Genomic DNA, 14,130 nt, shown 5'->3' with positions numbered 1-14,130 from the left:
AGTGCAATCCTGCAGCAGGGCACCCATGTTCATTTGACCTTGGCTTTAGCCAGACTAATGGTGCTGCACTGTGCATTTTTAAGCTACCCATAAGACATTGCAAACATGTTGCATTAAGTCAGCTCCTATATGTTGTGATTTCCACGTAATTTTCAAATTGCCTTTACTTTTGATTTACCCTCATATGAAGCTTTGTTAAAAAGCAGAAATAAGAATAATTTTATATTAATTAGAAAACAGAATTTATATTTTATATTTAATCTTTAAAAACATAACCAACCATTTGCTTTAATAGTTCAAGATTTCAGTTAGGTAATATGGGAAATCAGTCTATTAGGGACAGAGTTAAAGGTATTTTTAAAGGTTTTTTTTTTTTTTTCCATTAGAACTGTAAATATGACACACACACACACAATACTTTGAAATTCTCTCCCACTTCACAAAAAGGCACAAGATTTAATGGCATTATTCAATAAAAAATATATATATATATATATATTACAAGATTGTTTTCATTTCCAATACAGATATTGGGGGTATTATTTACAAATAGACTGTACAGCTTAATTCCCCAAAAAACCTTCAAGAATAAGGTTGCAAAAAAGTGATCATAAAAAATAAAACATATATACATATCTATAAATTAAATCTGGGGATACAGAAAACAATACAAATATGGAGAAACAGGGCACTGAAATATCAGTTGTATGTACATTGGTAGCTTTTCACTGCTGCTGCTGCATTTTTCTGGCTATGAAGTAACAGCATTTTCAAAATGTAAAATACATATTTTGCACCAGTTGTAAATGTATTGTTGCTTTAAACAGTCACATTACCACAAATGTCAATATAAAATTGTTCAGTGAAATGTATAGATCCAGTTTTTGTGCTATTCAAGGATAAAAATGGAACTTTATCAGAAAATACATATAAAATACGTGGACGGTTTCATTTTTGTTTTTTGAAGGACTGATATGAGGTAGATTTTTCTTTTGCTTGACCAACCTTAATCTGGCAGGCTACCACATATTCTGAAGTTCTGTCTTTAAGACAGAACAGAAATGCCACCTCAGATCACACAGGATCATGATCACTTGCTTGATCAAGTTGTTTTACTTTTGTTAAGCCCTCCAAATCTGATGAACACAAACAAACAAAACTTAAGAAAAGAACAATTGTTTTCAGCTTATATCTACAGTGGTTGGAGATCCAGTAGAGCATATGTTCTTTTTAATAACATGAAAAATAAATCCTAGTAAATGCAGCACAGCTTAACAACCTAGTTTGTATTTTTTCAGGCAGCAGCAGAGTTATGATTACTGGTTTAAAAACCAAACATTCAGCACCAATGGCCTGCAGTGAGCCCATCTGATTAAATCTGTGCATCATTGTCTTTACAGGCTGGAAGAATGCGCATAAGTTGAGCATCTGATTGCTGTAAACAGGACACCAACCTAACCAAAGTTAGCCATTGTACGTTCCATAACAGTTTTATACACCTGGCATAACCTTTAGAACTGAAAAAGGAACCAAGTTGTGTGCAGGTGTTTCAAGTTTTCATCTTTTTAGCCTTCTTGAACAATTTCATTAGTTGGTTGAATCTCTCACAGACCTAAAATAAAAACAAAAAAATATGACTGTACAATTTTATTCAATTACAAGTTTAAGTCAACATTCTGTAGCCAATTGGAGCTCTCTCAGATGTAATACCCCTTTACAGTATTCTTCACAAGAGACACATGATGCACATCTCTTATCCTATTTCTGTCATCTTTCCTCCAAACCTCCCCCAGTGAGCTTTGCTTTTCCTACGCTGACTCCAAGAGTAAGGTGAGATGGCTCCTTTTATGCTGGACCCGGGAGTACTTTAGTTACCACAACACTGCATCGAAGCAGTACTTCCGGGTCACGTAGAACCCCTCAAAATAGGACCATCTACTCTCAGAAGCTCTCTTTGGCAGCACCCACAGCATAGCTGCTCAATGAGACTACAACATCCCGAGTACCCTGAGGGTGTGCACAGGGGATACAGTAAGGGACGCCACCATCTAGAACACAAGGAAGTATACAGCCTTGATATGCTGTCTTTCCCTGTACTTCAACTTTACTGTCCCGCTCCACTATATGGTGTGAACACGGCCCCAAGAGGACATGGCTGTTCCTCTGAAACCCCCTCTTAAACAGTGATACAATGGGAAACAAACACAGCTTTTCATCTCCTCTTTGCAGATCAGCTGCTAGCCTGCTGCTTGCTGCCGTGACACGTGTTCTGCATTTCAGGCGCGGTTTCGAACATTTAAAAGATCGCACTGCGGCTGTCCTAGTGTCTCACTGCCTTGTCTCTCTTCCCCCAGACATCCTCTGCTTTATTCTTTATACTTTATTATGCTGTATTCGAATAAAGTTTCTGTTTCTTGAAAACCCTGAATAAACCTGTGCAACTTTGTGACCCAAGCGTGACAATGGGCCTTCAAGCCAGGCAAGGGTCCATCCATCTCATTCAGAAAGCCAGTTCATCCCTGTCTTTCATTGCATTGTACATAAACTGTCAGCATAAGGTAGTAGAAATTAATAAATACTTATTCCAACTTCAAAGTAACATTTCTTGCCATTTAATTTATAATAATAAAAAAAAAAATAATAAACACTAACCAGTGGGTCACAAATTTCAGCACAGTACCCCTCTTTTTTTATTTGCAGCAAATATGCAGCCATTTATGTATGCCATATTTTAAAGTTGTTTATGTATATTGCAATAAACTCAAGTCAAACAAAAGAAATAATGGTATGTGTACATACTCAATGGTGTCTTCTTATAAAGAAATCTTACATCTCCATATTATCTGCTCCCTTTCATTATCAAAATTTGCAATTTCCGCAAGTACCGTTTTTACTCGTTTACCACGCACCCATGTGTAAAACGCGCACCCTACTTTTTACAAAGAAAATCGCAAAAAACATTTTGCCCCGTGTACGACGTGCATTGTGATTGTCAAGGAAGCTTTTAGGGTCACGTTTTCCACGTTTCTCTTTCTTCCGTTGCACGCGAGCGAGCGAGTGAGAGAGACCAAGCAGAACATTACAGAAAAAAATTTCCTCATGTATGACGTGCACCTGATTTTCTAATGCTAATTTTCAGCATTTCATACATGAGTGAATCTGCTTTTAGCCAAGATCACACCTACATCGAGACACATACAGCAAAAGGCTCATTACCATTGGACTGTCGAGTTTCTCACCTCTCAAATAATGTACAGTTTTCTATATGTACTATATGTAATAGCTGTGTGTAAAAGGCAGGAGATAATTTTCCTGTATGGCAGCTCATCATTAGGCACTGTTATGCACAAAGCTCGAGTCAGATTCTGACCACAGTTTTGGCTCTATTGAGAATGGCACATTTCCTGAATGACTTGATGCTACACTTGATTTGTAAGTATTGCTCACAGTAGTTTTAGAGTTCAAGTGTCATAGGTTCAATTACAACACCTGGATGCCGTTAGCTACATATTCTCCCAATATTAGTTTTCTGAGCACTGGTCTTTCAATTTGAACTTCGAGTATCTAAAATATTTCTTAGTATACCTGTGAGTACTGTTAGGTTGTGAACCAAATCTACCCCCTCAACTGTATGAAAAATTGCAAGAACCACCCATTCAAGGCGATTGACAATTTACTGCAATATTTTTTAATATTCGTTAAATTTATTTTTAGCAGTTTTGATGGGGTGAGGGAAGTTAAATTGAATGCATACAAGATAAAAATATATTACATGTCACTGTTGATCTCTTCTGAGAGTGGAGGAATTATAACAACAACATTTATCTACTTTTGACTAAGACATACATACAGCTAGAAATGCCCAGTATCAGCAGCCTCATTGTTTAAACATTAATAATTCTACTTACTCTAAGATAAATAACTGATTAAAAATCAAATTTCAAACTCTTAAGAATAAACTTAACTAAAATTAAATCTCTCTATTATAAAAAAAAAAAACTTGACTATACAAGAGTTTTTTTCCCTGCTACGAGACGTGATCTTTTGAAGACAGACAGAGAGACACTTTCAGTTTTTGCGAGACAGGCAAGTCACATCAACCTTTGGAAGCAAGTCCTGTGATACACATGCAGAGCAGTTTAGAGATAATGGAAGTAAGAAAATTCGAAAGTCTCAAAAAATGACAGTAAAGATCGCATTAGCGCAAACAAACGGAAAATATTACTCGGTGAAATAATGTAACAGCGAAAAGAAATGGAATAGTGTTTGAGGATGTCTGGGGGAGAAGAGTGACAAGGCAGGGAGACAAAAGGACAGCTGCTGTACTGGCTTTTAAACGTTAGAAGCGCCGCACGACATGCAGATCACGTGGCACGGCAGCAGCAGCAAGCCAGCAGCTGATTGAGCAAAGAGGAGGTTTTATATATAAAAAAATCAACCATTATTTGTTTCCCATTGTATCACCGTTTAAGAGGAGCTTCAGAGGAGCGTCCACGTGTACTTGGGGTGTGTTCAGCACCCCTCTTCACAATGGCATGTAGCGCTAGCGAGGGGGGGAGGAAGGGAGTTGGCGAGCGAAGCCCCCTAGTAATAAAAAATGTAATGCATAGCCTGACTGTGATGACATCAGAAACATTCAATCAAACATCAATTTGTTAAACCCATAATAAAAATACCCAATAATAGTCCTCTTACATTCAGTGCAGTTGAGGCTGCAGACTAACAGCAAAGCTAAGCATTTTAGAGTGACATAAGTAAATGAAAACTGGTAGAAACTGAACTGCTCTATTACCCCAATCTAAGTATCACTCATTCTAGTACCTGTTTAAAACACAGGTTTTCATTGTTTATTCTTTTATGAAAGGAACAGGTTAACCCTTAGATCTTAACGTAGCATAACTGTCTAGTTAAGATGAATGTGAGACTATGCATATTAGCTCATTAGCTTGTGCAATAATTCAAGAGAACAGAAAAATACATACCAAAAGTAGAAAGTTGCAAGAACATGTATATAAATTAAAATATATTTGAGATTTTTGCATCATGTCAAAAATGAACTGTGGAAGAATAAAGAATTTCCATGTTTTGCCTTATGAAGTTTTATCATAAGAACAACAATGTGTACGACTACAGTAAACCAGATTTAAGCTGACTTTTCCAGACCAACAGATCAGAAGACAGCGTACTATGGAATTTGTGAAGAGCTGCACATAAGCACTGGATTTAAAATCACTGTGACCAACCACGCATTCTTCTAAAACATTTTCCAGTACCCCGTCACTATCTTTACGCCTCTGTTAGCTCTGCCTTTCTTTCTCAACAACACGCATTTCTTTTCTTTTTTTTTTTTTTTTTAACCAATATTCACTCTAAAACCTGCTTTTTCTTTCATTTAGTTGCACTGTATAGGAACTGCCATCAAAAGGTCTCAAAGGATTACACCAAAAATTGATCACAGCCTCCTTTAGGTCTGCCACTTGCCGGAAAAATAAAAAGAACCTCCTCCAGTTCCCCCACGATACACTTGACAAAGATGAATCTTTGTGTCTCTAACAGTCTATTCTTTTGTCAGTGTAGAAATGTTTATTTTTTTCCACTTTTGAAAGGTATTACATACTGTATCTATAAATTTGTTAAATAGAAAAGAAAAAGCATGAATAAAAATGTTAAATTTATTTTAGAAAACAAACTTATGACATATTAAATTTGGATGGAAAAACTCGGCCAACAATCAAATATACAACCTCTTAAATCCCACGTACTTACCTGAGATGGAGATTTATTTAATTTCATACCAAGAGACATAAATGTTTTTTGAGATGCTCCTTCTTTCTTGAGGTCTGTCAAAATGATTCGGTCATCCTCTCTAAAAAATAAAGAGAAATATGTAGATGTTTGGTTAGAATATTACCATGACACAAAACATGAGGCAACTCAGACTGCTCAACTTGACTTTACTGCACAATCACATATCAAGTAAAATCAATTCAACAGTAAACAGTAAAAGGCCTAGAACATATTTTTAAACTTTAGATAATAAAAATTTATAACAAATATCATTCTGAAGCAAGATGAACAAACTTGAACAGATTATTAAGAAGCAAATTAACCAATCAGACTAGGGTAAACCTAAAATTAACTTGCAATCTTAAAGCTCCTGGATAAGTCTTCATTACACCACAATGACTCAAACGTCTACAATAAGAACAACGTTTGGTTCTCAAGTTTTAAAACATCTACTCTATATTTTTATTATTTTAAACTGGAAAAATGGCAGTATAGTGGTTAGCCCTGTTGCATCACTACTTTAGAAATATGGCTTAGTTTCTGTGTAGACTTTCTGTGTTCTCTAATAGTTTGCCTATGAGCTCTCTGCAGAACCTCCAGTAGCCTCACACATGCCAAAAACATGCATGAATATATGGTTTTGTGCAGGAGTGTTCTGTGAGATAGACTGATGCCCCAGCCACAGTAGGATCATGCCTTAACTCCAATGCGGCTGGAAAAGGCACTGCAATTCTCCAATGCTGTAATAGAAAAAAAATGTAGATTTACAAAATGAATGGATGAATCTGCTGTACGCTGTTGTCTGTACTCCTGGATTCATTGTTACTTCTTGTTTAAAAGTATTAAATGACATTATGGGAGGCTTTTACCAGTACATGGATGTGAAGTGCTGGTGTAAGGCTGGAAGCATCCCTGAACAGGACAATAACACAGTAACACTTAAACACACATAGACACCAGACTTAACATGTCACTAAATCACGAGAGAACTGTGGACACTTTTCACTGCATGTATTTAGCATCCCCCAAATGCAGTACCGCATTACAAAAGGTTTTGTTTAATTAAGGTTTGGAATTAACTGCACATGTAATTTATGAACAAGCTTTCAACTCTCCCATATAAATTAGTGTTCAAAGGATATGACATTGATAAGTCATGTCAAATATTACACTCACTACAGATGGAAAGAACAAAACTTGAGACCACCCTAGATTAAAAATATCAATGTAAAAGATGTTATACAGTTTCACACTATTAAATGATTTCCAAAAAGTCTCAAAAGTATACCTTATGCAAGATGGAATGTGGTGAAATGGTGCATTAGGAGGCAAGAAAGTGCAAGATTATGTTCAGGCACTAGAATGTCGCTCTGACTTTGTAAGGTAAATGTAATTGTGATTGTGGTTAATGCAATGATACAAATAAGAACACCACCATATTAACCAAAACATGCTTAACAAATACACTCTTTTTGTATACAAATAGTGGATAGTAACAACTTTTAGACAGATACATACAATATTCAATAATTACCAAAAAAAACCCCTCATATTAACCCTCTGATAACTTATTTAGTACTGTGTACTACACATAGCTTTACAAATCAAGACACAATAATAAAAAGCCAAAGCAGTCAATGTTGACCTACAATAGAAAGCCCCTAATGAATTAAAAGTTTTCTGCGTACAAACGTTCCTCTTAGGATTTCCAATTTCAATAATATGGATGTAAGAAGAATCTGCTCGCATTACAATTTTCTGCCCCTGAAGAGGCCTTCATTTCTGAAGGAAATCTTTGAAAAGACAAAGCTCGATAAGATTCTAGTTTCAAATACTCTCGCTCCCTGTAGTCATGGTGGTGTTTCTGAATCCGGATTTCTGATTCTCTTCTTTACAATAAACATTTTTACTTAACCAACACTGCCCTCACCAAAAATGAGGATCCTGCTGTGGCCCGATGACTTCCTTTAAAGTACTTGTTTGGGTCTATGTTCATGGGTGGAGTTTAAGTGATTATAAACTGTGTACTATTTGTTCTCATCCAATTACTAGTGGTCAATCACTTAATCCTAAATGCCTCTGGTTTCCAATGTACAAATTAAAAATAAAAAAAAACAAAACAACTTTTATATAACCTTATTTTTAGTGATTGGTTGGTTTAACAGTAGTTCGTAGTTAATGGTTGTGTGAGGTACTTTTAAACCTATTCACATATTAAAAAACATTCAAGTTTGACTTTGTGGTCCTGTATATTTGCATTTAACATTTCTTCTTGACTTTAACCAAGGTCTTGACATAACAAAAATAAATAACAGCCTTCAGGAGTTTTCCCTAGTGCTTTCTACTAGATGATTATACCCCATGTGTTTATTCTGTCTGAAGGAAAATATACTGTAGCTATATCTTAACACAGAAATGAGCGTAGTTAACAATTAATATACATATATTTTTTTTTTACCTGGTCCAGGACACCAAAATTGCTCCTTTCTTCCTGACGACATTCTTAGCAGACATACTTTTTGGTGAAAGAGACAGGGAAGACTCCTTGGTTTTGTGCCTGGAAAGTTTAAATCTTTTAGGTGAACAAGAAGTTAGATTTTCTTCAGATTTTCTTTTCTTTCTTTCATCTTTACTAGTAAAGATTAATTCTCCCTTTGTTCTTTTAGCCTCAGGTTTATCCTCATCGTTTCTTTCCTTCTTGCTCTTTGACTGACCATCATTTTGACTTGACGAAGCCTTGATTGGAGAATAGCTCTCACATACCAGATTGCTTCCAGTAACTTGCTGGATCGTTGAGCTGTCTGGTTCGGTTTTTGATGCTGTCTGAGCTGGTGTGGAGTATAAATCATTGTCATTTAAATTGGGAGGATGTAATTCTTGATTACAAAGAGAGCTACTGTCAGGAAACAGTGCCTTGGAAGTACTGTCATTGGCAACATCAAGACTTGTTTTATTACAGAGATCATCTGCTCTATCTTTACTGGTGGGAGTTCTGCAAGTGATCAGATTAGCATCGCATGCTTCTGAGTCAATCTGCTGGTTGGCCTCCTCACACTCTCCTGGTGTAGTTGATGTATGTCTAATTTTTACTATAAAGTGATCATTTGATTTTTCCATAACCACAGCTTGCATTGGTAAATTGGATCTAAAATGGAAGCCTGGAGATGTATCCTGCTTTGGCCAGTTAGTCCCAGAATCTGATTTACTGCTTGAGTTATCAGAGTCCAATGCCAAGTGTATATCTTGTTCAGTTGCATCTTCACCCTCAAGGAGGGCATCCTCACTATAGTGGGCACTTAAAACACTATCAGGGGCACGAGCTACTTCGCCATTCTTGTGCTGCAAAAAACTTAGGTGACTGTCTGATTTAAGAGGTGAGGGGATGGTAAGAGAAACTGCTAGATCTTCTACCAAAACAGACTGTGATACTACTTTCTCAGGAGGTAAACAACTTTCTCCTGATCTTTCATTACAAGGTATTTCCAACATGCAACTTTCATCAAATGCAGCAGGGTTTAAAGACAGTCCAATCTGGCTATTGAACACTGGGAATTTTTCAGGAGTTGTGGATGTCCAAGGAAGTCCAACTGAAGATTTAAATGGCGTAAAAGACTTGCCTGGGGTAAACAGTCCTACCAACTTCTCTTCAACAGCACAGATTTTTCTAGGTGTTCCAATAGGCCAGTTGTGATTATCACTCTGATCAAGAAAATCAGACCCTTGTAAAAGACATTTGAAGATCTCACCCATCTGTGAATCTGTGACTAGGTTGAAAGTCAAACTAGATGTCTGTTGCTCAGTTAAAAGTTCAAAGCTACAATCAGATTTTTCATTGGCAGAAGTATTTGAAAAAGTCCTTGTGATATTTGTTTGATTTTCTACAGAAGACCAATCTTGACTACTTCCCTCTGTAGTTTTACATGTATTAACTTGGGGCTGGTCTGTTTTTTCTTTAAAACATTTGTTTGCCTCTACTGGGTCCTTTTCAGAATCTGTTTCTTCAAGGATTCTAATATTCTTACCCTTTCCTAATCCAGTCCTCACAGTACTAATACATGTCGACAGTTCTGGTTTAGCTGCCGCCTTAATTATAGGGGGAACATTTTTTTGTGGAAATTTATCTTTCTCTTCTTTTCTCTTACAAGAGTAATTCCCCTTGTTCCTTTTATACTTTTTCATTTTATCCTCAGAAGGTGTTCCAGTCTTAGCACTTTCACACATACTAGTTAGTGTCAATTCAAGTTCTCGGAAAAGGAAATTAAACTGATCCTCCACAAACATCCATAGCTTGCTCTTGAGATTGGGAGCCTGCTGTTCAAATATTCGATTTACAATGCCATTGTTAGATATCTTTCGCATAGTTGATGTGACAATTTTACAGAGTTTGGACTTTAAATTTTGCTGTAGCTTTGTAAGTTTTGAACAGTTAAGGTTTGTGATAAACTCTGTGAACTCTGAGAGTGACATTTCAATGAAACTGTAGAATGTTTTGGCTGGAAAACTTTTGTGAAGTTTCATATATTTTTTACGAATTTGTTTTCGTATCAATTTTAGCATTTCCATGACCTCATGTATCGTGGAAGGGTCAAATACAGGTAGAGATGTTAGAACTGTTCTAAACCGTCTTCTACTTGAAGGAGAACCTGATGTATTTGGAGAACTCGACTTTTTCCTATTCTGTGGGCTGCCTTTACTAGGAGGCTTTACCTTACCAGAAGGATTTTTATGCAAGACTCTGCGCTTTGGACTTTCAACCTTTTTCACAAGCGCTGCTAAATTTTGCTTTCTCCGGTTGGGTTTGACCACTGGTGGGGACTTCTCCTCTTCAGTGTCACTCACAATTTCTCCCTCCTCTATTTCCTCCTCTACTACAGATGACGAAGAACTGTCTTCTCCTGTTCCTTCAGCATGTTCACCACTGGGCTTCTGATTTTCCTTGTTCAGTTCCATCATTTTTGACTCTGAGGTTATAATGTTTGGGATACTGGATAACTCTTGAGAGAGAGGGGAAAAAAAGACAAAAATTCAAAATAATTAAACCATAATACCCAAGATTTTTTTTCAATTTTCAAACTAAGTCTCTAATGAATACATACAGTGCCTTAGGTGGAATTAATAGATAGTTTAATAGCACTGTATGGTACCTCTGTGTTTAAGAAGTTGTTCTTGGAGCTTTGTTTAAAGGTTTTATGTAATATTAACTATTTTAACACAATCTATATTAATAACCAATATTAAAGAATCCATATAAACAATATTTTAACATTTAATCTCTCAGGATTGAATCAATTTAAAAAGTGAAAAATAAGCCAATTATTAATTGCAATAAATGCTCCGCACAGGGTTTCTGCAAACTGAGAAATTTTAGCTAATCTGTCCTGGTAAAAAATGGGGGTGGGGTGGGGTATGAAGGTTTGGATTGGTGTGTGTGCATATTTTCAATGGTTCTGCAAACATCATTTTGTCAAGATTTCTTCCCACAACCTTAACAGATTCTGATTACATCAATAAATAAAAAAAATGTTTTTTTGGCATCTAAAGACACTGCACATTCACATACAAGATACAGTGCATCCAGAAAGTATTCACAGCGCATCACTTTTTCCACATTTTGTTATGTTACAGCCTTATTCCAAAATGGATTAAATTCATTTTTTTCCTCAGAATTCTACACACAACACCCCATAATGACAGTGTGAAAAAAGTTTACTTGAGGTTTTTGCAAATTTATTAAAAATAAAAAAACTGAGAAATCCCATGTACATAAGTATTCACAGCCTTTGCTCAATACTTTGTCGATGCACCTTTGGCAGCAATTACAGCCTCAACACCTGTTGAATATGATGCCACAAGCTTGGCACACCTATCCTTGGCCAGTTTCGCCCATTCCTCTTTGCAGCACCTCTCAAGCTCCATCAGGTTGGATGGGAAGCGTTGGTGCACAGCCATTTTAAGATCTCTCCAGAGATGTTCAATCGGATTCAAGTCTGGGCCACTCAAGGACATTCACAGAGTTGTCCTGAAGCCACTCCTTTGATATCTTGCTTGTGTGCTTAGGGTCGTTGTCCTGCTGAAAGATGAACCGTCACCCCAGTCTGATGTCAAGAGTGCTCTGGAGCAGGTTTTCATCCAGGATGTCTCTGTACATTGCTGCAGTCATCTTTCCCTTTATCCTGACTAGTCTCCCAGTTCCTGCCGCTGAAAAACATCCCCACAGCATGATGCTGCCACCACCATGCTTCACTGTAGAGATGGTGCCAGGTTTCCTCCAAACGTGACGCCTGGCATTCACACCAAAGAGTTCAATCTTTGTTTCATCAGACCAGAGAATTTTCTTTCTCATGGTCAGAGTCCTTCAGGTGCCTTTTGGCAAACTCCAGGCGGGCTGCCATGTGCCTTTTACTAAGGAGTGGCTTCCGTCTGGCCACTCTACCATACAGGCCTGATTGGTGGATTGCTGCAGAGATGGCCGGCCAGCTCGAGGAAGAGTCCTGGTGGTTTCGAACTTCTTCCACTTACGGATGATGGAGGCCTCTGTGCTCATTGGGACCTTCAAAGCAACAGAAATTTTTCTGTAACCTTCCCCAGATTTGTGCCTTGATACAATTCCTTTGACTTCATGCTTGGTTTGTGCTCTGACATGAACTGTCAACTGTGGGACCTTATATAGACAGGTGTGTGCCTTTCCAAATCATGTCCAATCAACTGAATTTACCACAGGTGGACTCCAATTAAGCTGCAGAAACATTTCAAGGATGATCAGGGGAAACAGGATGCACCTGAGCTCAATTTTGAGCTTCATGGCAAAGGCTGTGCATACTTATGTACATGTGCTTTCTCAATGTTTTTATTTTTAATAAATTTGCAAAAATCTCAAGTAAACTTTTTTCATGTTGTCATTATGAGGTGTTGTGTGTAGAATTCTGAGGGAAAAAATGAATTTAATCCATTTTGGAATAAGGCTGTAACATAACAAAATGTGGAAAAAGTGATGCGCTGTGAATACTTTCCGGATGCACTGTATATCATTAAATTGATTTAATCATCTAAGGGTAGTGTCTGGAAATCATATTAAAAAAAATATAGGCCAGGTATTCATATATGGTTTTAAGTGTTGTGGTGCCCTGCCGGGATGCCCAGGAGGAGTGGAGGAGGGCTTGTGCCTCCTCCAGGACACGAGGGGGCGTCCTCCCTGGTGGCTTTGGGGACCACGGGTAAGGAGCTTGGAAGCTCAACCCTGTAGGGGCCCGTGGTCACCGCCAGGGGGCGCCCCAATGCCTTGGGAGTGTTGGCCCTCAGTACTTCCGCCACACCGGGAAGTACTGGGGGGAAGAGACTTGAAGACACCCGGTGGACTTCCGGCTTCACCATGGGAGCTTCCGCCACACAGGGGTGAGGCTATGAGCCGTCAGGATCCACCTGGAGTCCTTCCGGGAGGAATAAAAGGGGCCACCTCCCTCCAGTCAGGAGCGAGAGTCGGGTGGAAGAGGACGAAGCTTGGTGGAGAGGAGTGGAGGCGGACCAAAGACTGAGAAAGGCATTGTGCGTGTGGCCAGGACTTAAGGGGTGATTGGTGCTGAGGCACTGGGTATGTGCACTATATATTGTATAAATAAACACGTGTGTGGTAAAACCATCATGTCTGCCTGTCTGTGTCCAGGCTGTTCCCCACAGTGTATACCTTGAATTTGGAGTGCTCTTTGTTCACATCAGTTCAGGAATACAAAGAGTAGTAAATAGTTAACCAGGAGAAAATAACCTCTTAAAAATTTCTGATCTGGAGCATAGGTTTCTCTTGTACAACCTATACATGAAACAGAATGTCAATCTATAAACATAAAAGTTAAAATTTATGTTACCCACGGCTGGGCATTACAACTATATTTTAAAAAAATTTCGGCATGAGCGTCAGTAGGCTTTGCACCCTAGGAACCAAGTTACCCAAACTATTCTATAACATTTCAGTAATTATTTACCACTCGGATACTGATCTTTCTGGTCATAAAATAAGTCATTAAGATAGCAATTGATGAGAAGAATTCATAATTAATTGCAGAATTACGGTATTTGAGGGTTCCTCTAGAGTGCTTCTTTCTCTTGCATGATTTGGCTCAAAAACTAATCAACTAGTCATTTCATAACAGGCTTACATTTTGTGTTTAGCATATTTCCATCTAGCCATTTTAGCTCTAGACTGTCCTTTAAGAAACTGACACACACACACCCATCATTGAGATATGGATGTCTTCAGCAACAGGGGACCCTAAAATGTCGAGATCAGTCGAAAACTGGACACTGAAATTTGTGATTAATCTAAAGCTTCCGCTCCTCCCCCACAGAGGA

At 37.8% G+C, this 14,130-nt stretch overlaps 1 protein-coding gene across 2 annotated transcripts in view; it reads right to left on the bottom strand.

Annotated features, from left to right (window-relative positions):
• Window positions 1-436: 436 nt before the first annotated feature.
• The window catches only part of casp8ap2 (caspase 8 associated protein 2), a 43,419-nt gene continuing 29,725 nt past the window's right edge, over window positions 437-14,130 (bottom strand). For both annotated transcript variants that reach the window (XM_028791084.2, XM_028791083.2), the window contains 3 exons: window positions 8,246-10,781; window positions 5,767-5,866; window positions 437-1,612 (listed from right to left, as the gene is read on the bottom strand). In XM_028791084.2, coding sequence (XP_028646917.1) covers window positions 1,550-1,612; window positions 5,767-5,866; window positions 8,246-10,781 — 2,699 coding nt within the window. In that variant the 3' untranslated portion in view covers window positions 437-1,549. The remainder of the gene's footprint in view (window positions 1,613-5,766; window positions 5,867-8,245; window positions 10,782-14,130) is intronic.

The sequence above is a fragment of the Erpetoichthys calabaricus genome, chromosome 3 (genome assembly GCF_900747795.2).
Source record: "Erpetoichthys calabaricus chromosome 3, fErpCal1.3, whole genome shotgun sequence".
NCBI lineage: Eukaryota > Metazoa > Chordata > Cladistia > Polypteriformes > Polypteridae > Erpetoichthys > Erpetoichthys calabaricus.
Note: the sequence above shows the minus strand (reverse complement) of the source record. Positions and strands in the feature narration are given on the sequence as shown.